Source organism: Triturus cristatus, chromosome 5_1 (assembly GCF_964204655.1).
Source record: "Triturus cristatus chromosome 5_1, aTriCri1.1, whole genome shotgun sequence".
In the NCBI taxonomy this organism is placed as follows: Eukaryota; Metazoa; Chordata; class Amphibia; order Caudata; family Salamandridae; genus Triturus; species Triturus cristatus.
The window spans coordinates 387,708,517-387,732,643 of record NC_140587.1 but is presented as its reverse complement, the minus strand read 5'-3'; the positions used below and the strand labels follow the sequence as shown (position 1 = coordinate 387,732,643).

General features: G+C 46.9%; 1 protein-coding gene across 4 annotated transcripts in view; it reads left to right on the top strand.

Annotated features, from left to right (window-relative positions):
* OXR1 (oxidation resistance 1) overlaps nt 1-24,127 on the top strand; it is a 1,797,650-nt gene that overhangs the window by 684,696 nt on the left and 1,088,827 nt on the right. Inside the window, exon 1 of one of the 4 annotated variants that reach the window (XM_085605099.1) lies at nt 17,658-17,851. The exons of 2 other annotated variants lie outside the window; for them this stretch is intronic. In XM_085605099.1, the coding sequence (XP_085461225.1) occupies nt 17,706-17,851 (146 nt within the window). In that variant the 5' untranslated portion in view covers nt 17,658-17,705. Of the gene's footprint in view, nt 1-17,657; nt 17,852-24,127 lie in introns of those variants that run through there. One more of the 4 variants, XM_085605100.1, reaches the window with a different exon arrangement.

Sequence of the window (24,127 nt, the reverse complement as noted above, 5' to 3'; positions counted from 1 at the left end):
CTACATGTCCTCCAACTCAAGCAAGCGGACTATAGGGCCCTCGTCACGGAGGCGGCCAGGGGCCTCAGTAGAGAGCAACAGGGGCGACTGTATGATGTGGGTGATAAGGCTGGTAAACTGATAGCGTGGTTGGACAAAAAGGAGAGAGCGAATCGTGTGGTCCCGCTGATTGAGAAAACGGATGGTGTGTGTGTAACTGAGCCAGAAGAAATTGTCTCCTGTTTCGCGGATTATTTCCGCGAGGTGTATTCCCCGTTCTCTTCCGGCTCTGAAGAGGATTCCCGTGCCCTGCTCAGGGATATCGCGCTGCCGTCCCTTTCCGGGGAGGACAGGGTGTCGCTGGACGCCGCTCCCACCTCCGACGAAATCGCCCTCGCCATACGCTCGGTCGCTTCTGGCAAGGCCATGGGCCCGAATGGTATCCCTATCGAGTTGTACAAGTTGCGACCGGATACACTGGCGCCCCACCTCCGCGCAATGTTCCTGGCGGCCCACTCGCTGGGCTCCCTCCCGCTGGACCAGCGTCTGGCTACAATCGTGGTGATCCACAAGGAAGGGAGACCTCGGGACCGGGTTAGTTCCTATCGGCCTATCTCGCTACTGAATGCGGAGCCCAAAATTCTCGCCAAGGTACTGGCCAATCGGCTGGTCGGCGTGGTGGGCGATCTGGTTCATCAGGACCAGTCCGGCTTTATTCCCCATCGCAATACAGCCCTTAACCTGCGGCGTTTGCATGGGGTGCTCGCACGCGTCCCATTCATACGGGAACCGGCCATTTTGGCGTCCTTGGACGCCACCATGGCGTTTGATACGCTTGAGTGGCCATACATCTGGGCGATGCTTGCGAAGTTTGGATTTGGCCCAGGGTTCATCAGTTGGGTCAAATTGTTGTATTCGGGCCCATTGGCGCAGGTGGTGGTGAACGGAAGAGTATCGGCCCCGTTTGAGCTGGGCCGGGGCACGCGACAGGGCTGTCCCTTGTCGCCGCTCCTGTTTGCGCTTGCCTTGGAGCCCCTGGCGGAGTGGCTGCGGTGGCATCCCTCTATCCGTGGTCTCCGCTGGACCCCCGAGTATGAGGACCGCGTGTCCCTATACGCTGATGACATCCTCTTGTACCTAGCCTCCCCACGTAAATCACTAATAGTACTGGTTGATGTTTTACATTCATTCGGTCGCAACTCCGGCCTTGTCATCAACTGGGCTAAATCATGTGTGTATGTGCTCTCTGGGGAGGCTCCCATCCTCCCGCGGGGCTGTCCGATTCAGATCGCCTCGCGGGGTTTCAGGTACCTGGGTGTCTTCATTACTCTGGACCCGGAGGCCCGCTACGAACGGAACTTGCTTCCCCCCCTCCAGCGCCTGAAGGAGGACGTCGCACGCTGGCGGTGCCTGCCGCATTCGCCGCTCGGCCGGGCGGCATTGTTCAAGATGATGTCGTTGCCACGCTTCCTGTACGCTTTGCAGAACACTATGGACTTAGTCCCGGCGCGCTACTTCCGTGAGGTGGAGAGTCTGCAACGCCGCCTGTTCTGGGACGGGAGGCCGCGTATTGCCCTGGCGAAGTTGACGCTCCCATGGTATGACGGGGGGATTGCCCTCCCGGATATTAAACGGTACTATTGGGCCTCCCAGCTAGCTGCAATTAACCATGGCCTATACGGGCCCGCCTTAAACCCGGCATTCGAAATGGACAAGATGCTCCTGCCAGGTGGAGACTACAATCGAGCGCTCTATTCTAGCGCGCCCGACGCTCGTCTGACGGGCCCCACGCGTGTCATGGTGCAAGTGTGGCACGCGGCCAATGCAGCTATGGGGTGGAAGGACCGTTTGACCCGGGCGTCACCACTATACGCGTCTGAGCGGTTGGGCTCCCTGTGGACCTCTAAGGGCTTTGAGAAGTGGGACATAATAGCCATTATTAAAGTGGGGGATCTCTGGACGAGGGGAGGATTTAAAACGTTCGATATGCTGCAGACGGAATTTCAGTTGCAGGGCAGTGAATACTATCGGTATTTGCAGGTCCGTCATGCGCTGGGCTCCGTCTTTTCGGAAGTTGCCTCCATCCCGGAATATTCCCCCCCTGGAGGATAGAATGCTGGATGGGCACGTCCCGGACAGCACGATCTCACTGATATACAAAAAGCTGATTAACGACCGCTCGGGCCTGTTGACTGCCCTTCGTGCGGCTTGGGTTGCCGACGGGCTGGAGTTGGACGACGAGGACTGGACCTCCGCGGTGGCCTCCCCGAAGGAGGTGGCCATACCGGCTCGCCTTCGCTTCGTCCAGCTCAAGCTACTCCACCGGGTCTACATGACGGGGCCAAAGCTTCTGCGTATGGGCTATGCTGAAGATGGGTTGTGTAAGCGTGGGTGTGGTGCTTTGGGGACCTTTCTGCATATTTTGTGGGAGTGCCCGGAGGTGGAAGGGTTCTGGCGTGGTGTACATGAGGTGCTGCGACTGGTTACGCATGTGGCGCTGTTGCCTGAAGCGAGGAGATGCCTGTTGAATGTCTGGGAACCGACTGATTACTCGGCGCCGCAGACGTGGTGGGTGACTCTGGGATATATGATAGCCAAGCGTGATATTGCTCAACTGTGGGGATCCCAGAGGCCCCCGACGGTCTCGGCCTGGAAAGAACACATGGACTGGTGCATGTTTCGAGAAAAAGTGGTGTATGTAGCGAGGGGTAAGCCTGGGACATGGGTGAAAGTATGGGGCCCCTGGAACGCCTACCGCGGGGGTATCTGTGCACCACCGTTGCTGCCTGATACCTCGCCAGCCCCGTCCCCTTAGCCGACTCATTCCCCCGGTGCCGGGCATTGGGTTCCCCCAGTCCTCGCTCTGCTCTCTTCCCCCTCATTAGACTCCTGTGGATAGTTGGGATCCCCCCTCTAGGGGAGCACGTGCTGCTATTTCCGATTGTGGGTTGCCTTGTGGGTGTGGTTTTCTTGTTGTTCTTAATTTAAAATGAAACCGTATAGTGGGGTCTGGCTGATGTGGCTTTTGACGTTGTTACCTCCTGAGCATGCTCCTCCACAACATCACGTGTTCCATAAATGTATGTCGTATGTTCCTGTCATTGCTAGCGGCCGGCCGGAAGGTTGTAGGCCCATACTTGTATACTCTTGAGACTTGTAATAAACGGTTTCAAAAAAAAAAAAAAAAAAGAACAGTGACGACTGCACAAATGATACTGGGTGCTGTCTGTGAGGAAGGCCCCTCAGATTATTATTACGAATGAGGGCTGAAAGGCTCCCCCTGCAAAACCCAGTAGCAGAAATTGTTTAAACACCTGCATATTTGGAAGACAAGGACTGCAAAAGGTTCTGCTCCAAGGACCCCTAAAACCACTCACAGAGTGGTGGGCTGGTGTCACCGAGGAGGAAGAGTGCAGCTCAAGGCTGTACACGCCCTATCAGTAAAGCTCCTCTCCTAAATTCCACTGTGTCATGGACACAGAGCAGCACAGATGTGTGAGCGGGCGGTGCCCTTCAGCATAGTTGACAGGGGTACTGCATATGTAATGATATGCTCCTGGTGGCTCAATGGCATGTACCAGGAATCTCTACGCCCAGTATGCAGTGGATTTTCTGTAAGGGAGCCACTTGGCTGTTACTAGAGCAAAACTGTAAATAGGGCCACCAACATGGCGATATGTGGGGCAGGTCCATTTGTGTTTCAGAGCTGGCAGCAATCAAATTGTGACTTTGAAAGTCCCTACAGGACCCTATATTCATGTTCTTACCTTTAGGGACAAAACAATGATTCATTTCTCAACAATAGCTATAACAAGCATTGGCATAGCCAATAGGTCTCGCTTTTGGGACCTTATAAGTATTTAGTTATGCAGCACAATATCCTTGGTGCAACAACATCAATTGTTGCATGGCTAAACACTTATAAGGTCCCAAAGGCGAGACCTATTGGCTATGCCAATGCTTGTTTACTTATGTTATTTTGTTTGCAGTGGAGTGATCATCTAGAAAATGAGAGTTAGAACTACTGGCGTTGTAGATGTGAATATTTTTCTTAACACGTTTACAAAAGAAACTATTTCGGGTGGTGTTCTGACATGCTAGGCAGTTAACAAGCATCCTGTGAGGTGAAGACAAAATGCACTTGGATACATAAGAACATGCAGTGCCATGAGAAGCGACAGCAGCAAAGACTATTTAAATAAACTCAGCAAGTATTTTACAGTAAATATAATTTATGTGACATTTATGGACATGCCTCAATTTTGAACAAAACACGAAAACAACCCCCTGGCTCACAAAAACGCTTCCCTGCGTGTGTGAACGCCAGTACAGGCAAACAGAGGGAACCAAGCAAAATAATAATTTCGGTAATTTTATAATTTTCCAATCACTGTAAACAAAACCTCAAACGAGCGCTATTAGTTAATCACGACACCTGTGATTATTTACTTATGTTTTGCAGGTTTTTCAAGGCATGCACTGTCAGTCGTACTACAAGGAGGAAAGAACAACATTTCCCTACATTTCACTAATTGTGCATTTTGAAACAGAAGAGGGAACACACAGGAAATCCTTTAATATTGAGCATTGGATTCCAGCAATAACCTCTATATTACTGCGTGGGCTCAACTTATGACGCAGTCACCCATGGTTACACAGACAAGAAGGGCAGGGGTGAAAAGAAAACGAAGACTTGTGCACAAGCAGCCTTTGCGGCCGGGCCCAGTGTTTGCTGCACTCAGAGAGTCTGAAGCCAAGCATCGCTTCCCCTAGCAACTGAGACATGTTTTTAGCATGAGGTCAAAGGGTATCAACATTGCTGAAGCCGCAAGTGCAGCATTGGCTCACGGAGAACATCGAAAGTGAAAGTGATCGCGATCAAACATCAAAGCGGCCGTGCGGCTGCGCAAGTAATCGCTATCAAGCGCGGCGCGCGCGCCCGCGCACATGCACTGTAGCTCTAGGCTGGCCATGGTAGCACTTTTTGGAGCCCTCACAAAAAGTCTCGCCAGGCCAGCGCAGGCACTGGGTCAGGCGAGACCTAAAAACTGGTATGGTAATCCACAGAAGTGATGCAGTCCCTGTTTATATTTCAAATGTTTACTTCATTTTGTATTCAATCAGAGTGCTTACTTTTCTCGGATGCTGTGTTTCTGCAATTGTTTAATTACAATACATGACTCTTGAATAGTGTATAATGAGAACTCAGTCTCCTCTAGACATCTGGGTGAATTCAGGCTGCGTGTGGGTGTTCCTGACTGGGCACAATTAAGAACTCTGCAGTAGAGAATCAAAGCAAGGCAAGCTTCGAAAAGTCCCTGACTGTGGATCATAATGATGTTTAGACTACATGCTCTTCCAATCCTTGACCTTTCTGCAGAGGGTACATGTCAGAAATGGGGGTCTCTATTTGCCAATGGTTTGCACCTTTATCCAAGTAGGGACCCTTCTTCCTAGACGGGGTAAGGGAGCGACACTTCTAAAATAACCCCTGCTCGCCCTCTTGGTAGCTTGGCACGAGCAGACAGGCTTCTCTCAGAGGCAGTGTGTAAAGCATTTGTGCACACATACAGTAATACAATGAAAACACTGCAAATGGACACCACACCAGTTTAGAAAAATAAGTAATCTTTATCTAAACCACAAAAGACCAAAACACCTACAATCCACAATACAGTTATCAAGAAATGACTTTTAGAAGGTAAAAACAGTTCACTCCTTTGCAAACTTTAGATGCGACACTTTCAACACAAAGTACTTTGGATGCATGAAAATCATAGAAAAACAGCTGCAAGGAAGGTGATGCGTCGGTAACTTATGCACAGGGAAGATGAGGCATCGTTTCCTTACTTCAGGGGAAGTGATGCATTGGTTCCTTACTGCCACACAGGGGAGGTGATGTGTTGGTTCCTTACTGAAGGGGAGGTGAATCGTTGGTTTCTTACTGTGTGGGGAGGTGATGCATCTGTTTCTTATTGCAGCCCCAGCATTGATGTAGACTTGGTGACCCGGTGCAATGCTTGAGCATTGGGGATTTGTCAGTTCTCGCTGCAGCGGTGGCGGCAATGGCGCTGCGTTGGTCTCTCTAGCTGCGGTCCCACAATGCGTCTGTTCTTGCAGCCGCACAGCAGGGCCTGTGTCGGAATTGGTGTGATGATCTCGGACTTTGGAGATTGGTGCACAGGATTCAGTGTGCTGCGATTTCTCCAACCACAGGCAGGCGATTAATCTGTTTCTTCAGCAGCACAATGGCGATGTGTGGAAATCCTTTCCACATGGCGGTGACGCATCGGAAACGGGTGCAGATGCATCACGCTTCTTAAGTTGCTTCTCTTTTCCCAGCTCCAAGCAGCAGGACAACCTCCTTAGGCCCTACACAGGAACATGCACATCTTGGCAGGTCAGAAATTCCAGCAAGAGAGTTCAGGGGAGCTGGTGGGTAAGTCTTTGTGTCCCTGAGACTTCAGAACAGGAGGCAAGCTCTACTTCAAGCCATTGGAGATCTTCTTCAAGCAGGATACACACACAGTTCCTCTCCTTGGCAGAAACAGTCACTGCAGACCAACCCCAGACAGCACACAGCAAAGGGGTATTACTTCATCTTCACCTTTCCCAGCTCTTCTCCTTGGCAGGGGGTCCTCTTGAGTCCAGAAGTATTCTAAAGTTTTCGGGTCTGGACTCCAATATTTATATTCCAATTTCTCTTTGTTCCGTTGTGGCAGAGAAACTCTTTGCTAACTCAAAACCAGTTCTGTCGTATCCGCTCCAGCTTCCCAGCAGGAAATGGAGACAGCATTGTGTAAGGCAGACCAGGTCCATTCACGTGAAAGGAAATCTCCTCCCCTACTCTATATGCAGCCCAGCCGTGAATCATCCAGGAGAGGCAGGACACACCACAAACCCCCCCAAGTGGCTGTCTACAGTTAATGCACATCCCCAGTACCTGTCACTCCAAAGCCATACAGTCAATCCATAAACCAGCAGAGGCACACAGGATGGCTAAGCAAGAAAATACCCACTTTCTAAAAGTGGTATTTTGAAGCACACTATATAAAAATCATCTTTACTAAAAGATGCATTTTTATATTCTGAGTCCAGGCATACTAAACTCCAGATTTCTATCTTGTCCCAATGGAAATTTATACTTATAAGATGTTATAAAGAAACTCCTATTCTATCTTATGGGACAGATAGCCTTTCAATAGTGAAAAACGAATTACATTGTATTTCACTATCATGACATGTCACACACATCAGTACATGTCCTACCTTTCACGTACACTGGACCCTGCCCACAGGGATACAGTGGGCCTACCTTCTGGGTGACTTGCATGTAATACATGGGAAGGTAAGGGCCTGGCAAGTGGGTGCACTTGCCAGGTTGAAATGGCAGTAGAGACTGCGCGCAGACACTACAATGGCAGGTCTGAGATCCCCTGTAAGACTGCTTGTGTGGGTGACACAATCAGTGCTGCAGGCCCACAAGCAGCATTTGACTTACAGGACCCAGGCACACACAGTGCACTGTACTAGGGACTTATTAGTAAGTCAAATAAGCCAAGCATGGAAACACCAATCTATATTCCCAATTTACACAGAGACCATATTCACTTTAGCACTGATCAGCAGTGGCAAAGTGCCCAGAGTCCTAAAACCAACAAAACAGTGTCAAAAATAGGAGGCCAAAAATCAAAACGTCTTGGGCTAAACCCACTGAAAAAGCCAGGTCTAACAGTACACACAGAAGATGATCACATATTTGCCAATTGTGATTGCCACTTTATGTGAATGTCTGTGAAGAAGATGTAGACAGCTGTTGAAATTTGACAGTACCAAAGGGAAAGAAGATGAGTTTATGAAATAGAGAGGGATAAAGAGAGAGAGAGAGAGAGAGAGAGAGAGTGTTTGTCCATGTGTATGTGTGCATGTGTGTGTTTGTTTGTAGGAAGGCGTTTAGAGCGAGAGATAGACATTGAGAGGAAGAGATCACAGTGAAGGCGCAAGCTGATGCAGTGAAGTACCTGCAGAAGCACAGAGAAAAAAAGACAGCGATAATAAAGCAGACTGTGGCGACCGAGAATTACGGATGGAGAATTTCTGAAAGATGCGGGGAGTAAAAGGATGTACATATCTAATAGAGTAAGAGACTGGAGAGGAGATTGTTGCAAAGCGGAGAACATGAACGAAAGAGACTACTCATTCCACAGATCTTAGTGATGTTCAATTCACGTATATTTTTGAAAATGGAAATATTTTCAATTCAAACAAGTCACAACATAATCATTGCTGTTCATTTATCTGATACTGCTAACAAGCACTGCCAAAGCCAGTAAGTCTGGCTTGTGTTAAGTGTCTGTTCTCTGTAGTGTGATATGCCTGGATGTAAAAACAAAAAACTCACAGAAAAGCACTAACCTACTGATAGGGTTGCAGGTTGTGCGAATCACAGTCACGTTTTTATCCACACCCTTAAATGCACTGGCCTCACCGCTTGGAAAATATTCCTAGTTACACTTCTTTGGCTACGCCCCTTTTTGAGGCTGCCTACCTTTTTCATCCCACTTTAAGCACCAGCCACCTGTAAAATCTGTGACTAGACTCCCTTCTGTTTCTCCACTTAGATATGTATTTATTCAGTAGAACTTTGCGCTTTCTTTTTTTAGAGAGATTCTGGGAGCCGCCCAGCCTATTACTATGAGTACTGCTTCCTAGTTTATATTCTGTGGTCTGGAAGAAATCTTTGATAAAAGATATTCACGGAAGTGTGGAAGCCATGCGTTTGAAATCCTTTTGTGATAGGGTTTGTGAGGCAGGCAGGGGTTCAGACTGCAGAAAGCCATCCTTTTTCAAAACTAAGAGGGGAGATTAAAATCAAATATCCAAGGTAAGCCGGATTTAAGCCTTAGCTGTCCTTATTACTGCAGGTTTGAAAGCCACACTTCACCAGAAAGCTTTCTGAAATAATTAGATTTAAGGATTCCACCTGTCATATTTGTGAGCTATGGTGAACAGGCCTAAGTTGTATTAAGTTGCTGTGTGTGTGTGTGTGTGCTTGCTTGTGTGCATGCATGTGTGGTGTGTGTGTTTGTGTCTGCGTGTGTGGGGATATTCAGTCAACTGTAAATGATGATTTTTTTACAAGGATAAGTGAAGGATCCAATGTACTGGTCATTCCCACAATTGTTGAGATTGGATTTACTTTTGGATGACTGGTCTATTTTTTAGTATAAGTCTGAAACAGGGTTTGCAAAATGCTGATGAACGCTGCACAGTATGGTGTCTGTGCTTTAAACAACATATACATGCGAAAACAAAGAAGAATAAGAGGGAAGCCGTAAAAATGGAGGAAACAAACTTTGTACAGCAAATTGAATTTAAACGGTGTTTACATTTAGATCACATGAATGAAAGAGATGTAAGCAAAATAATGATTGCCGGCCTTTGTAAACATATAGAGTAGTTTTCCAATTCCTAATTGGGCCTACCAAGGATACTAAGAGGGCAAGGGGCATCAGAAGAAAGAAGAAGCCTCAACCACTTCACCAGTGAGGGGTCAACTGAACGAAACTCTGTGTCAAGATGAGGAAAATGGAAGCCTCAGATAATACGATGAATTTTAATGTTTTTCTCTTTATTTCGGGTCTTGGGGTTATTATAGACAGTTCAAGGAATAATTGATGTCCCTTGATGGAATCTTCAGGGCTCGTCTCCTTCTTGCCACAACACACCACCTCGTCTTTGGGGCTCAGGATTCTGGGATGGCTCAAGAAAAAGAAAGGATCACTTATTAGTGTAAGCTATAAGGCCAATTGTGAGGGGAGGGAGTGAGGGATACAGCACCTCCTACTCTACAGAGTGCGGGATGAAAAGGGGGTAAGCCGCCACCAGGGAATACCAGGGAAACAGGTCGGAATCTACACGCGGCCGGTCCCCGTTGTCTACAGACCTGCCGGTGCGCCCTCCCCTTCCTTTGCTCTGGGGTCGACAAACTCACCCGACACCCGGAACCCCGAAGGCGCCTACGCACCTGTTGAAGCCACGACCCTCCAGGGCCGTGGCGGGGCGATGTGTCCTCCTTTTGGTCCTGGGACTCTTTCAGCCGGCACTCGTCTGGAGCTTCTCTCCTTGGAAACGCCGGTACCCGTCCTTCAGTTTCGTCGGGGGTTTCGCTGGAGCCTCTCTCTCTCTCTTCCGGCCGTCGACGACGCCTCTCTCTTCCTCGTAGGTTATATGGCCCTCCGGGATTGGTCCGTCTGCCCTCCAGGGGGCGTGTCCTGTCTCTACAGTCGATTCCTTAAAGGGCTAGATGCTTTCATCTCCTCTGGACCTTTCGACCTCGGGTGTGGGTAACTGCGGAGGAAAGAGGAGACCGCTAGATAGAAATGTCTTCTCTTTGACCCCACCAGGCTCTGGAATTCGACACACCCCACCCCCAGAGTCTTCCCGATCGGGGATGAGGGGATGTCCGGACAGGAAGTCAGCGTTCGAGTTCAGTGAACCCTTGCGCTGGAGGAGCTCGAAAGTAAAAGGTTGGAGTGAAAGGAACCATCTCATCACCCAAGGGTGTTTGCCTTTGTTTCTACACATCCATACAAGAGGGTGAACCGACGCCCCTCCAGGTAATACCTTAGTTTCTCTATGGCCCATTTAATGGCGAGACATTCCTTTTCGATGATGGGGTAAGACTCGAGGAAAGAGCCTCCGGCTGATGAAAAGTACGGGGTGTTCGAGACCGTCCTTAGAAACCTGGGACAGAACAGCCCCGATGCCGACGTCTGAGGCATCAGTTTGTAGAATGAAAGGTCGGTTGTGGTCAGGGGAAACAAGTACTGGTCCTTGAGTGACGGCGTCCTTTAACCTTTGGAACGCCGTTAAGGCGGCGGGTGTGGGTTGAGTTCTGAAATGGTTGGGAACCCCCTGCTTCAAGAGGTCTGTGAGATGGGCAGCTATCTCTGCATATAGGGGGACGAATCTCCGATAGTAGCCGAGGAGACCCAAAAAGGCCCTGACCTCTTTTTTTGTGGGGGGAAAAGGGACTTGGGTGATGGCTTTGATTTTTCCTTGTTGAGGTTCAATGCAACCGTTCCCTAACAGATACCCCAGATACCTGACCTTAGAAAACCCCATCCTAGATTTACGGGAATTTATGTGTAAACCTGCCTCTTGTAATGCACAACCCATTTGTTGGCAATGTTGTAGGTGTTCTTCCTAGGAAGAGCTAAAGATGATAATATTATCCAGATAGGCAGAGGAGAACGACCTGAGCGGTTGTAATACTTTGTTCATTAGGCGTTGGAAGGTCGCTGGGGCACCGTGGAGTCCAAAAGGCAAGACGGTGAACTCAAAAAGAACATCAGGGGTGATAAAGGAAGTTTTCTCTTGATCACACTTGCATAATGGGACCTGCCAATACCCCTTCGTCAAATCAAGAGTGGAGATGTACTGTGCGTCTCCTAGCTGTTCTATCAGCTCATCCACCCGAGGTAGGGGGTAGGCGTCCAACTTGGAAATTGCGTTGACTTGATGAAAGTCAATACAAAACCTGATACTACCATCGGGTTTAGGCACTAGAATGATGGGGAGGCCCAATTACTATGGGACGGCTGTATCACCCCCATTTCTAACATGTTTTTGATTTCGGTGGATACAGCCTCCCTTCGTCCGGCGGGTATCCGGTAGGGCCGTAGCTGAATCGTTTGGTTGGGAGGAGTGTCTATATGGTGCTCGACCAAAGCGGTGCGTCCTGGTTGGTCCGAAAAGAGTGAGGCAAAAGGGACCAACACCTCTAGTAGAGAGTCCTGTTGGGGGGTTGATAGCTCTTCATTTACTATCAGATAGTCTAGGGTGGTTGGGTGGGATGTTTGAGGGATGACTAGATGGTTAGCGGAGGGGGGAGGACCTATCCACTTTTTCAAGAGATTGATGTGATGGGTCTGGGTGCGGTGTGGGGTAATCTGCAGTCAATAGGTGGTGGTTCCTATCATCTCTACCACCCGGTACGGGCCTGTCCACTCGTTTTTAGCTTTACCCAATGCCACTGGTAACAACATAAAGGCCCAGTCACCTCGTTGGAGGGACCTCCACTTCTTTCCCCTATCGTATTGCTGTTTGTGTTGGTGCTGCGCCTTCTCGAGGTTTGTCATGGCTAGGTTCCTTAGCTTGCCCAGGCATTTTTTTCATTGTTGGGTGTATTCGAGAACCTCGCTAGAGTCAGTAGTGTCTTTTTCGCAGGCCTCCCTTGTCATCTCCAACAGTGTCCTGGGTTGTCTTCCATATAACATCTCGAAGGAGGAGCAACCCAGGCTGCTTTGTACCTGCCCCCGAATAACGAACAGGGCCAAGGGTAGGAGTCAATCCCAGTGTCTCCCTTCATCTGTTAGCATCTTTTTAGTGTTAGTTTCAGGGTCCCATTATATCGCTCGACCAGGCCGTCGGTCTGGGGATGGTAAACTGATGTACGCAACTGTTGAACATCTAACAGTCTACAAACCTGGGCCATTAGCCTAGAGACAAAAGAGGTCCCTTGGTTGGTTAGTATTTGACGTGGGAAGCCTACACGCGAGAAATATTCCAGGAGTTTATCGGCAATAATGGCCAATAATGGCTGTGGTAGGAGATTTCAGTGGGAAGGCTTCCGGAAATCGTGTACAGTAATCCACTAGTACCAAGACATACTGATAGCCTTTGCTGGATTTGGGCAAAGGCCCAATCAGATCCATGCCTACCCGTTCAAATGGTTTCCCTATGATGGGGAGGGAATGGAGAGGAACACCAGGGGGTTTATATGGATTCTTTCTCTGACATATCGAACACTCCTGGCAGTACCGTTTTATATGTGCGTATATACCGGGCCCGTAGAAATATCTTAACAGTGTTTGGGTGGTCTTTTGGGCTCCTGTGTGTCCTGCTAGGAGATGGGAGGGAGCAAAAAAACATATTTTCTCTCGGTATTGCTTTGGTACTAGGAGCTGGGGTTCTTCTTGTGCACTTCCTACTCAGTATACCAAGCCGTTGTTTATCAGAAAGCAAGGATATCTGGGTTGGTTGGGGTCTTGTGGCAAGCGGGCCTGCTGCCAGGCCTGGTGCAGGGTGGGATCGTTAAGTTGTGCCCAACGGAAACCTTGTCCCCCTCCCACGGCTCTTGGGTTAAGAGGGCTCTGGGAATAGTTTTGGTCGCTTTATGAACCTCAGGAGATAGACCTCCAACTTTTGTCCACAATAGGGAAAGGAACCGGGGGTTATCTGTACCTAAGATGAGCTCCTCGGGAAGCGTCGGTAAAACCCCAACAGTCACTCTGAAGACCGACCCGTCCGGGCATTGAAGGGGCAAGTTGGCAGAGGGGTAAGCTTTTACATCCCCATGAACACACCGTATAAAAACCCTTTTCCCATGACACAACTGTCCTGGTTGTACCAAATCTCCCCTGACTACGGACTGTCTGCACCCTGAATCAAGGAGGGCGGTAACTGGTTTATGATTCACACAAAGACTTACATAAAAACAAGTCCCCATATCCTCGGTGTACAACAGGGGACGGGGTATGTAGCTGACGTCCATCGGCTCTTCCGTCTGCTTTTTCGGACACGTGCGTGAGATGTGCCTCCAATCCCCACACTCAAAACACTGGGGACCTCGGTTCATGGGTGTCTCGTATCGGGTTGTCTTACTCAGTCGGGCTCTTTAATAGGGCAAAGCGGTTTCCGCGGAGCAGGTAGGGATCTAGTGTGTTTTTCCACCTCCCAAGAGGATCCCCTGGCCTGGGCCTGAGAGAAGGAGGCGGCCATCTCAACAGCTTGCTCGGGGCTTAGATTGTTATGTTGGCGAAGGCAGTGCTGGGTGGGGTTTGGCAATGCCTCAATGAATTGTTCCAGGTATATGGTATTCATAACTTGTTCCTTAGTGTTTGTCTCAGGCTTGAGCCATTTATCAGCGGCTATCTTCAGCTTAAATTAAAGGGTCTTTACCGAGTCTCCGGGAGCCCCCCTCTCTTTATGAAAGCGTAACCGATAGGTCTCAGCGTCTACGCCGAGGTGGTCAAGTATTACCGCCTTGACCTCTTCATAGGGGGTGACCCCAGCGGGATTGGCTACCTGGTAGGCTGCCTGGGCATCACCCGTCAGGAGGGGTGCCAGGAAAAACGGCCATTTGGCCACAGGCCAGCCAGACGCCCTTGCTGCCCTTTCAAAATTCATCAGGAAAGCGTCAGGATCTTCACCAGCCATGTACTTCTGAAGTGCAACTGTGGGGACAGAAGGCATAGTCCTGTTTGCCTTTTGGCCAGCAGAGGAATGCGCTGCCTCCTCCCCAACTCACAGTATTGCATCCATTTGTCCCTTCATGAGGTCCTTAAACATTTCACGGTCCACCTGCGCGTATGTGAGTTGCCTCTCCACAACCCACTCCAATTTTTTTGACCCTCAACCATGTGTTGAATCAAGTTCTCCATTTTCGGGCTCCCAATGGAGGGTAGGAACCGGGCAGAAACACCACGTGTCAAGGTGAGGAAAATGGAAGCCTCAGAGAATACGATGAATTTTAATGGTTTTCTCTTTATTTCGGGTCTTGGGGTTATTATAGACAGTTCAAGGAGTAATTGATGTCCCTTGGTGGAATCTTCAGGGCTCGTCTCCTTCTCGCCACAACACACCACCTCGTCTTTGGGGCTCAGGATTCCGGGATGGCTCAAGAAAAAGAAAGGAGCACTTATTAGTGTAAGCTATGAGGCCAATTGTGAGCAGAGGGAGTGAGGGATACAGCACCTCCTACTTTACAAAGTGCGGTATGAAAAGGGGGAAGCCGCCACCAGGGAATACCAGGGAAACAGCTCGGAGTCTACACGCGGCCCGTCCCCGTTGTCTATAGACCTGCCGGTGTGCGCTCCCCTTCCATTTGGTCTGGGGTCGAAAAACCCACCCGACACCCGGATCCCCGAAGGCACGTATGCACCTGTTGAAGCCACGACCCTCCAGGGTCGTGGCGGGGTGATGCGTCCTCCTTGTGGTCCTGGGACTCCTTCAGCCGGCACTCGTCTGGAGCTTCTCTCCTTGGAAACACCGGTTCCCGTCCTTCGGTTTCGTCGGGGGTTTCGCTGGAGCCTCTCTCTCTCTTCCAGTCGTCGACGACGCCTCTCTCTTCCTCGTAGGCTATATGACCCTCCGGGATTGGTCCGTCCACCCTCCAGGGGGCGTGTCCTGTCTTTACAGTCGATTCCTTAAAGGGCCAGATGCTTTCATCTCCTCGGGACCTCTCGACCTCAGGTGTCGGTAACTGCGGAGAAAAGAGGAGACCGCTAGATAGAAATGTCTTCTCTTTGACCCCCCCAGGCTCTGGAATCCGACACTCTGGTAGTCCTGATGGAGCCGGTAACAGGAGTTACTAGCCCAATCAGGTTTACAAGGTTCAGGGTAACTTTAACGGATCAAAGCTATTTCAACCAGTTGCTTAAAGTAGCCAAAATCTCACAGTGAACGGTTTCAAATAGTAAATATGTGCTCCCATTTTTGGAAGAATTTCAAGTAGGATATACGTATGGTATTCCCCTGTTGCTCCTCTCTCCTTCTCACTTTAATCACCTTGGGGTTCTGGCTAAATTGTGCACCATGGGCAGAATAAATAAACCCCTTTGTGCAAAGTTATACTGTGGTCAAAATGTGATTTGTGGATTTTACTGAAAGCACATTTCACTTACATTTGAGACAAATCTACTAGTATCACAAATTTTCAATAGTCCATATTCGGAAGGTGACAAATCTGCCTGACACCCCCCCTTAGAAGATTGCTTGCTCATGGAACCCAATCCAGACAAAGGAGTGTTGGTGATCTATCGGCAGCTGAGGAATTATTCCCCTGACCCCTTTGGACCCTTGAGAAGCTCCTGGACAGAGGACCCAGGAGACATTGATGATGAAGACTGGGCCAATGCCTTACGGGGGGCCCAGAGAAATACTTATGCGTGTTAGATTCAGACTAGTACAGCTCACAATTCTGCACAGCATGTACTATTCACGTACTCTTTTGCATAAAATAGGAGCAGCGGACACACCATTATGTGAGAGAGGGTGCACCCTGGAAGAAACCTTCTTTCATATTCTGTGGGACTGCTCCACGATCCAAGAGTACTGGCAGGGGCTGACGAATGTGATGTCTAAGGTCCTGTCTGTATGGGTGCCCATGAACGCCAAATGGTTGCTATTGGTGGTGCAGGGGGAGGACAACTGGCCCCGAATCGCAACATCGCAAGACGGTTGGGGTGGCTCTTCCCCAGTCCGTGGCTGAGTGGAAAGCTGATCTAGACTGGTGCCAGAGGGCAGAGGAAGTAGTTTACCACAACATTGGTTGCCCCAAAACGTGGGAGAGGGTGTGGGGCCCCTGGTGGGAATGCAGGGGCACGACCCTGGGGGTAAAACATCAGCATTTATTTTGGCACTCTCGTTCTCTACCATGGGGGAAGTGAAGTGTTGAAGCATTACCTGTTACCATAAAAGTGCCAATTTGTCCTCAATCATATGCTCAAAGATGTTGTTTGGCCACTCTGTGTCTTTTATTCTGTACCATATTGTGTCCTTGTACTGGCAATGTATCTTCGAACTCTGTATTGTATGATGAGCTTTGTTTAATAAAAATAGTTTTTACCCAAACAATCTTTTAAAATATAATAGTAGTAAATGTAGCCATTTCCACAGGTTGCCATGGAACTTTCAATTTACATGGCCATTCATAGACAAGAGACCAATCTAAAGTGAAACCAACAATAATTAAGTTTAAACATCTTTCCAGTGTGGGAAGAGCATGCTTTATTAAGTGTTGTGAAAAGAAAATGCACCTTGCAGGAGTTAGTAGTATGAGAAGCTTTGGGATGAGTAAAGGAGTGATGGAGGATGGAAGGGTCTCTACAAATGGATTAGGGAGATCAAAGTAGTAAAATGAGGTGGCGGATGAGTCTAATGTGGGATGCACAAGGGAAGAATTTAGAAAGGGTTGTTTGGGAGAACTTAGTAATAAAATGAGGTTTGGGGTAATGCAAGGAGGGAAGAGGAAGGGAAACTCTAAAAGGGTTATTTTAGAGATCATAGTTTCAGAATGAGGTCTGGAATGAGCCAGAGAGTGGAGGCAGAGGATATATTGAGAGAGGCATAGGGTGAAACATAGGGTAGTGCATTGCAGAGACTCAAATGTGTTTTTCTTTACAGTAGGGGTAAAGTAATAAATATATAAGTACATGGAAATAGACTTTCAAGTGTTGCTGTACTTTAAGCTAATTTATTTGTGTGTTGTTTTTTTTCTTTTCAATAATTCAACAGTGGAGCAATTGTAGATAAATAATTATGAAAAAATGTACATATTAACATGGCTGCACAACGCCCTGTTGCTTTCTAGTTAGTTTTGCTGTATGCAAAACCCCATACATATATAGATTGTTATCTAAGTAAAAAAAGAGGGCCAATCAAGTAATCTTACTCAGAGGGCTCGCCTGAAAAATGCTTGAAGATTGATGTCTTATTGTGACAAAGAGCCATGTATCACCTGATCAGTGAATGAGCACTGCATTTGCGCATACTGATTTATTCAAATGACTCCAACTTAACATCCTGTTACTTGCACATTAGTGGCCCAGCCCAAAAAGAGAGAGCAAACAAAGCTAATGGATAATATAATCAGAGAAGTGCGTGGTAGAAAGCAGACGAAAGGAGGCTGAGAAGTGCCTGCTTCATAAAACTGGTGGAAAATGGAAAGAATGCAGCTTTCAGTATTTTTGCTGGCAACCCCAGTTCACAGATGTGGGCCATCTACCAGAAGTATCTACAAATATCAGTCTAGACCTTCCATTCACCAGACAGACTTCCCTGGAGTTCTCTTTGTGGGGCACATCAGGTATGTGTAGATTTTGTGTTCCATATGTTTTTGTGCTTTATTGTGTCTCAGTGCTTCAAATGGGCATGTACTCTCAGGTACCTGAGTAACGGCACTTCTTTAAGCAGAAAGAGAGGAAGAACAGCACTTCTTAGCAGAGATGCAATGCATTTAATGGAAGAGCACCTGCACTTTCATATCTCCATTTCAAGCACTGCTGTGTCTGGTAGTTATACACTGTACTATACTTTGAACCATAGAGTTGCCCTTGAACATACCCCTGCTTACTACCTACTAGGCCACGGATGTCATTTAGGGGTGACCAGGGGTAGCAGCTGCGACCCCTGCTTTTGAGACCTCTGGCCTCAGAGGTGGCAAATTCAGTTCCAGAAACACAGGGGCAGCTGGGGCTCCACTCTTTATTTTCTGTCGATTTTTTATTACACTAATAGTGAATAAATAAAATATATTATTCACTAATACTGTAATAAAATTGGATTACAATAAGCTGGAATATGTCCTTGCATGGCAGCTGAGGTAAGTAAAAATGCTTTAAAATGTATGTTGTGTGCATGCTTGCTGGTGAGAGTAGATTTATTTGTGAGAGATTGTTTATGTGTGAATTTGCGCGTATGTGCAAGTATGTGTGTGTGAGTGAAAGTGGAGGTCAAAGGGCATGTGAGGTCACTTCCTCTACCCCTGACATTTCGGTGAATTGATGTCCCTGTGCTAGGCAGTAGCAACATATCCTGAACACATTAGATTTGTCTAAATAACAATACCAGTGTGCCCCTTTCTCAAATAATACATGACCTAAACTCTTTATTACAAAATGACATGAAGTGAAACATACAGAAAAGTAAATCTTGTGAAGAAAGTCATTTTATGGACGTGTACTGCAGCTAAATGTTCCACGCAATAGCTTAATGATAGCTCCCATGATGAGGGGCGCCCCCTCCGGCACTGTGCATGGGTGGCCTAAAATGGGTCTGGAGGATGGGGGCTGGGGAGGGGGGTGACCCTCCATGTAACTTGCAGGGGGGGCCTCACGTTTCCTTACGCCACAATAACTAATCCGTGAAACGTCTTGCCTCTGATAATATACGTTTTCATTCCTTAGTTTAGAAAAATGATAAGTGATGTCCCATAATGCATCTGACAATGATCAGACCATCGGGAGGAATTCATTCCGCAGCTAAGTCTGATGAGCCATCTCATTGGGCAAATGAAACACATGCTGAGGGGCCTTGAAACCTGTGCTTTGAAAAACGGAACGTACTACATTTTAATTCATCAGTACTTAGACAATTGTGACAATGGTACTGAATCATTTAGTAACACGTGCCAATATATCTTGAAATGTCTTGTTCTTACCTAGCAACAGAGTCTCAAATCAAATACAATACGTCTTTTGAATTATATATTTATTTCTTTATTTTATTTTTATTTTCGAGTGTTCTGAAGTGCCACATGTTGCCTTCCAGCTAATGTTTTACACAAGATTGTACAGTGGAGCATGGAAAACAGAGCCAAGGTTCAGAGGTTCGAATCGAGCAGTATATGTAGTGTGAGCTCATGTTGGGGGCACTGTCATTGCAGGTCAGACTCCTGCTTGAACAGCTGTGTTTGAGCTAGATCCTCGACGGAGAGCTGGTTAGGTTCTGTCCCTTAGGCTGTGATTCAAATTATTCTATAGTTTGGGTCCCCGGACACCTTGTTATCAGTCACTGGAAGTCCTATTGAGTGAGTGAGTGAATGAGTGAGTGAGTTCTTTTTACATTCTAGGGCTGGCTTATGAAAGAAAATCTATGCTAACTCTAAGGCTAACTACAGGCCACATCTCACAGACTAGATGAAACTTCTGTGCCTTGGGCAGCATTCCGTCATTGGCAATCTGTTGAAGAACAAGGGACCCATTCTTCCAGAATTGTGGAATGATTATAGAAAAGCCATGCCAGCAATTTGAGCACCTCTGGCAGGGGAGACCACAAGCAGAAGTAAACCAGAATGGTGGAAACATGAGCGAACGAATCAGGATTGCCTTAAGACAGGGATTCCCAAAGTGCGACCCGGGGGGTCGCATGCGGCCCTCCTGACCTATACATGCGACCTCCTGATCAACAGCAGGACTGGGCTGCTGTTAACTCCACTCAGCGTGAACATTAGAAAAATGTTAAATAAACAGACAAGTCTTTATGTAAAGATTACTTGAAGTTAAGGAAACGAAGTAGCTAGGTTGTCCTGCACCACATAACTTTAGGATCAACTTCATTTTCAAAGCTACCATGCAGCAAAAGTGTAAAGATGTGATAAGGTCTCTTCAAAATTCAGAAAGTGTATTTCATTAACATGCAGAATCATTTCACCTGAGTATATGAGATTCTATCAGTGCATTGAGGGGTATCTTTTTAAATTGATAGTTTTAAAATATGAATTTAGAAACATTTATTCTTACCCCCACACTGACAACAATAGCAATAGTGAACTAAGAGGCAAGTCAGTTGTTATGTGCACTCTTAGGGTGCCCTAGGTACCTATCACATATGAACAACATTTTAGTTCATTGAATCAAACACAGGAGAAACCTTTGTACAACGCACATCCAGAAGTCATATATTTCAAGGTCCTCTTATATGGGATACTGGAAATAAAGGAGGGAAAGTGAAATAAAACAATTGCCTAGGATAGCACAGTTTGGTAATGTGGGGAAGCTGGTATGAATCCAAGGTTTTCTGGTTCACATTTTGCAAATCAGCCACTAGATGTATATGCTATGTTTCCCCTATTCCCACCTTATTGCCCCCTCTCTCACCGGACCACCACCCTGCTGGCATCCATGCAGTCCTCTTTCACATCGCAAACCAAACTTAGTGGTCCTTGGGAAAATGTTTGCGAGTGTGCATGCCTTCACAGGATATCTTTGGGACGAAGCCCGTGAACAGTTCGGTATACTAAGCACAGTGCCTTAAACTTGATGCTCAGAACCTATGATCAAATTTAGGGGGATTGAAAATGAGCCTAAAGAACATGTTCTTGGCTTATTGCAGCTTATCGATAACACTAGAGGCAGCATCAGATATCGAAAGTTTGCATAATTTATTCTACACGAGAGACATTGCGCACCATATAAATCCACAAATACCAGGGGGTTCTCTGTCAGAATATCAATAACAAAAATATAGTCTGATAGAAATATTGTTTTTTAAAATATTTCTTACAAAAATATTGTCAATTGAATGTGTGTAGATTTTCTATTAACTCCAAACGCCTGATAATGGACGATATGTAGGACACAATTACGCTGACAGACAATATTTTAGTCACTTTGTTCTGTCACTTTATTATGTTGAGGGTTGAAAGTAAATATTTTCCTCAGAAGCCTCGCCCGCTGAAATCACAACAAAGCCACATAAATTGCCTGTTTCTGAGGGGAATATTCATTTGCAAACGGAAAGTCGAAGTTTTCTGGCTTTAAATGCAGGGGTTGATGGTGACCCATTTTCAGTGGACAAAAAGTGGACAATCTTAGGGGACTAAAAAGAGTGGCTCTATAGCCTGTGCTGAGCTGTGGTCAACATTTCTATCTTGGTGATCACAGGAAGGATGTGCTAAGAGTCCGGGCACAATATGTACTGGGGCTGGCTCAATAGAGGCTACAACTGGACTAATGTTGTCTTAATCCAGCAAGATTTTGTACGTAACAAAATGGGCAAGGTAATCACACAAGTAGTGAGGTACAAGAACAGAAACTATTTTGGTTGCTGTTGGACGTGGTCCTCTCTGCAGGGTCACCCTGAACTTTTTGCCTTCACCCCTCCTGTTTTGCTGAATATGTTTTCGTTGGTTTTAGGATTATGCACTTTACCACCTCTAACCAGTGCTAAAGTGCTTGTGCTCTCTCCTGTAAACATGCTAATATTGGCTTACACCCAATTGGCACATTTACTTTACATGTAAGTCCCTAGTAGGTGGTATACTATATGCCAGGGGCTGGTAAGTTACCTGCTACTAGTTCACCTCCAGCACTTATTTGGCCACCTACGTAGCCTTTTAAAAACATGTCTCAGGCCTGCCATTGCAGCATGTGTATATTTATGTAAAACAAAAGAACGCCATGGGTAATAAGGGACTAGGGGTGTGTATATCTGTGAAGGGACCAGGCCCTAATTTATCGTAGAGGTTCCGCTTTGCTCCTATCCACGCATGCCATTCTCTTATTGGTATCCGTTCCAGAGCATTCCCAACCCGGCCAGCACCTTCATCCCCCTCACTGGGGTTTCTAACCTCGCTCCCCAGGGGCTCCTTTCAGCTAGCTGTGGACCCCTCCTTCCTAGGAGAGGTCGCACTCACTTACTGGCCTGCTAACAAAGACAACGTCATCCCCATTCTCTTTTCCAAATGGCAATTATTTTCCTCTACCTTTTATTTCAATATGTGAATATGAGTGTTCTCTCTCATTTGTCTAAAGCTGGCATTGGGTTACATATGTCGTAACCCTATCTCAGGCATAACTGTGTATGTCCAGAGGATGATCCTAATATCTAAATAAGGGTCAAAATGTTCCCAATTATGGTACCTTGACTCAATTGTGATAACTGTTCATTGTTGTTTACATGTGCATTGATACTGATTGTTTGTGACTAAACCATTGTGCTAATCTTGTCACACCTATATGCCTGAGTTTAGAAGTCTTATGTGACTTCCCTTTGTTCGTTTTCCTACATCATTGCTGTCTATTCACATATAATAAATATATACGGTTGTTCCATTTGGATCACATACATAAGCCTCATTGTATTTCTATGTATATCTGATTGTGTGACATTCTCCTCTTGAGGGACCCTTGATCCTGTACAAATATTGCAGCCTGTGTGTGCATTTTAAAACTGCCATTTTGACCTTGCAAATTAAACATTTTTTTAAACCTTCCTTTTTAAGACATATAAGTCACCCCTAGGATAGGTCCTAAACAGCCCATATGGCAGGGTGCATTGTATTTAAAACGTTGGACATGTACCTTTAAGTTGTACATATCCTGGTAGTGAAAAACTAGTGCAAGGCTTACCTCTCCCAGAGCATAACAGTGAGTTACCTTATTACATTTAATGAGTGGCAACTTTTATGTGGTAGTATGTAGGAATGTTATGTTTTGGTGTCTGAGGAATTGCACTTTAACCCACCCCCATTTAATGGTAAAGTCAGATTTTAAGTCACAATTCTGAAAGTGACACTTTTGGAATGTTGGCATTTGGTGCCTGCAGTTTGTTTCCTGGGTCATATGACTTGGGATAGTTGTCATTTGACCTTTGTGTATTCCTCCCAGACAGTATCATAATAGAGGTTGTGGGTGTTAGCAGGATGGTCCATCCTGAGTTGGTGAGGGGCTGGAGCTGTCCCCTGTCCCACTTGCACTTTAGAGACACTGCCTCAGGTCATACAATGAACTTCACACCAGCTCAGTGTGACTGCAGACAGACTGGGACCAGGGCAAGGAGGCAGGAAATTCCTGACACCTCTGTGGGGGGAAAACTTCAGAAGCTTCTCCCATGTCAAAGCTAGCACCAGGTATAAATGTAGGTCCCTCAGACCCACTCTTCAGATCACTTCTGGACCAGTGTAAGGCTCAGAAGAAGGACTGCTCTGCTGCCCTGCAGTTGGAAGGAGTGTTTTGCTGCCCTGCTACAAGAAGGACTGCACTACTGCCTAGAGGAAGAAAGACGTGACCTGCTCTTTCAACCTAGTACCACCAGAGTGACTTCAAGGGCTAGCTAACTGGCCTCCAGTTCTGATCTAAGGGACAGAACACACTCAGAGACCTGTTCTGCATCTTTACAGTCGCCCAGACTCTATTGGATCTGCCTGTGCCCTGCTGCTGGTCTCTGTTGGAGTGAATCCTGATCCCCAAGAGGTGCCCCCCAGGTCCTAGACCCTTGGCTGGCATCTGAGTGTATTCCTCCTGGCTCAATTGTGGGTTCCCCCAGAACTGACACAGCATGGCAAAACGCATCAAGGACATAAGTACAACTCTCAGTGGACTAAACGGGTCTCTACATCTGCCCACACTCCATTGCAGGTGACCTGAACAGGTTACTTTGACTTTGTCCTGTTCTTTTTTTTTTTTTTTTTTTTCTTTTTTTTTTTTATTGAATATGATCTGTTACATTCATTCAAACAATTTCTTTAGAAACATGATACATTCTTAATAAAACAACAAGAAAGAAAATATATCAAAGAAGAGAACAGAATCATTACAGCCCAGTGCATATGAACAGCTGAAATGGGAGATAAGAAATATAA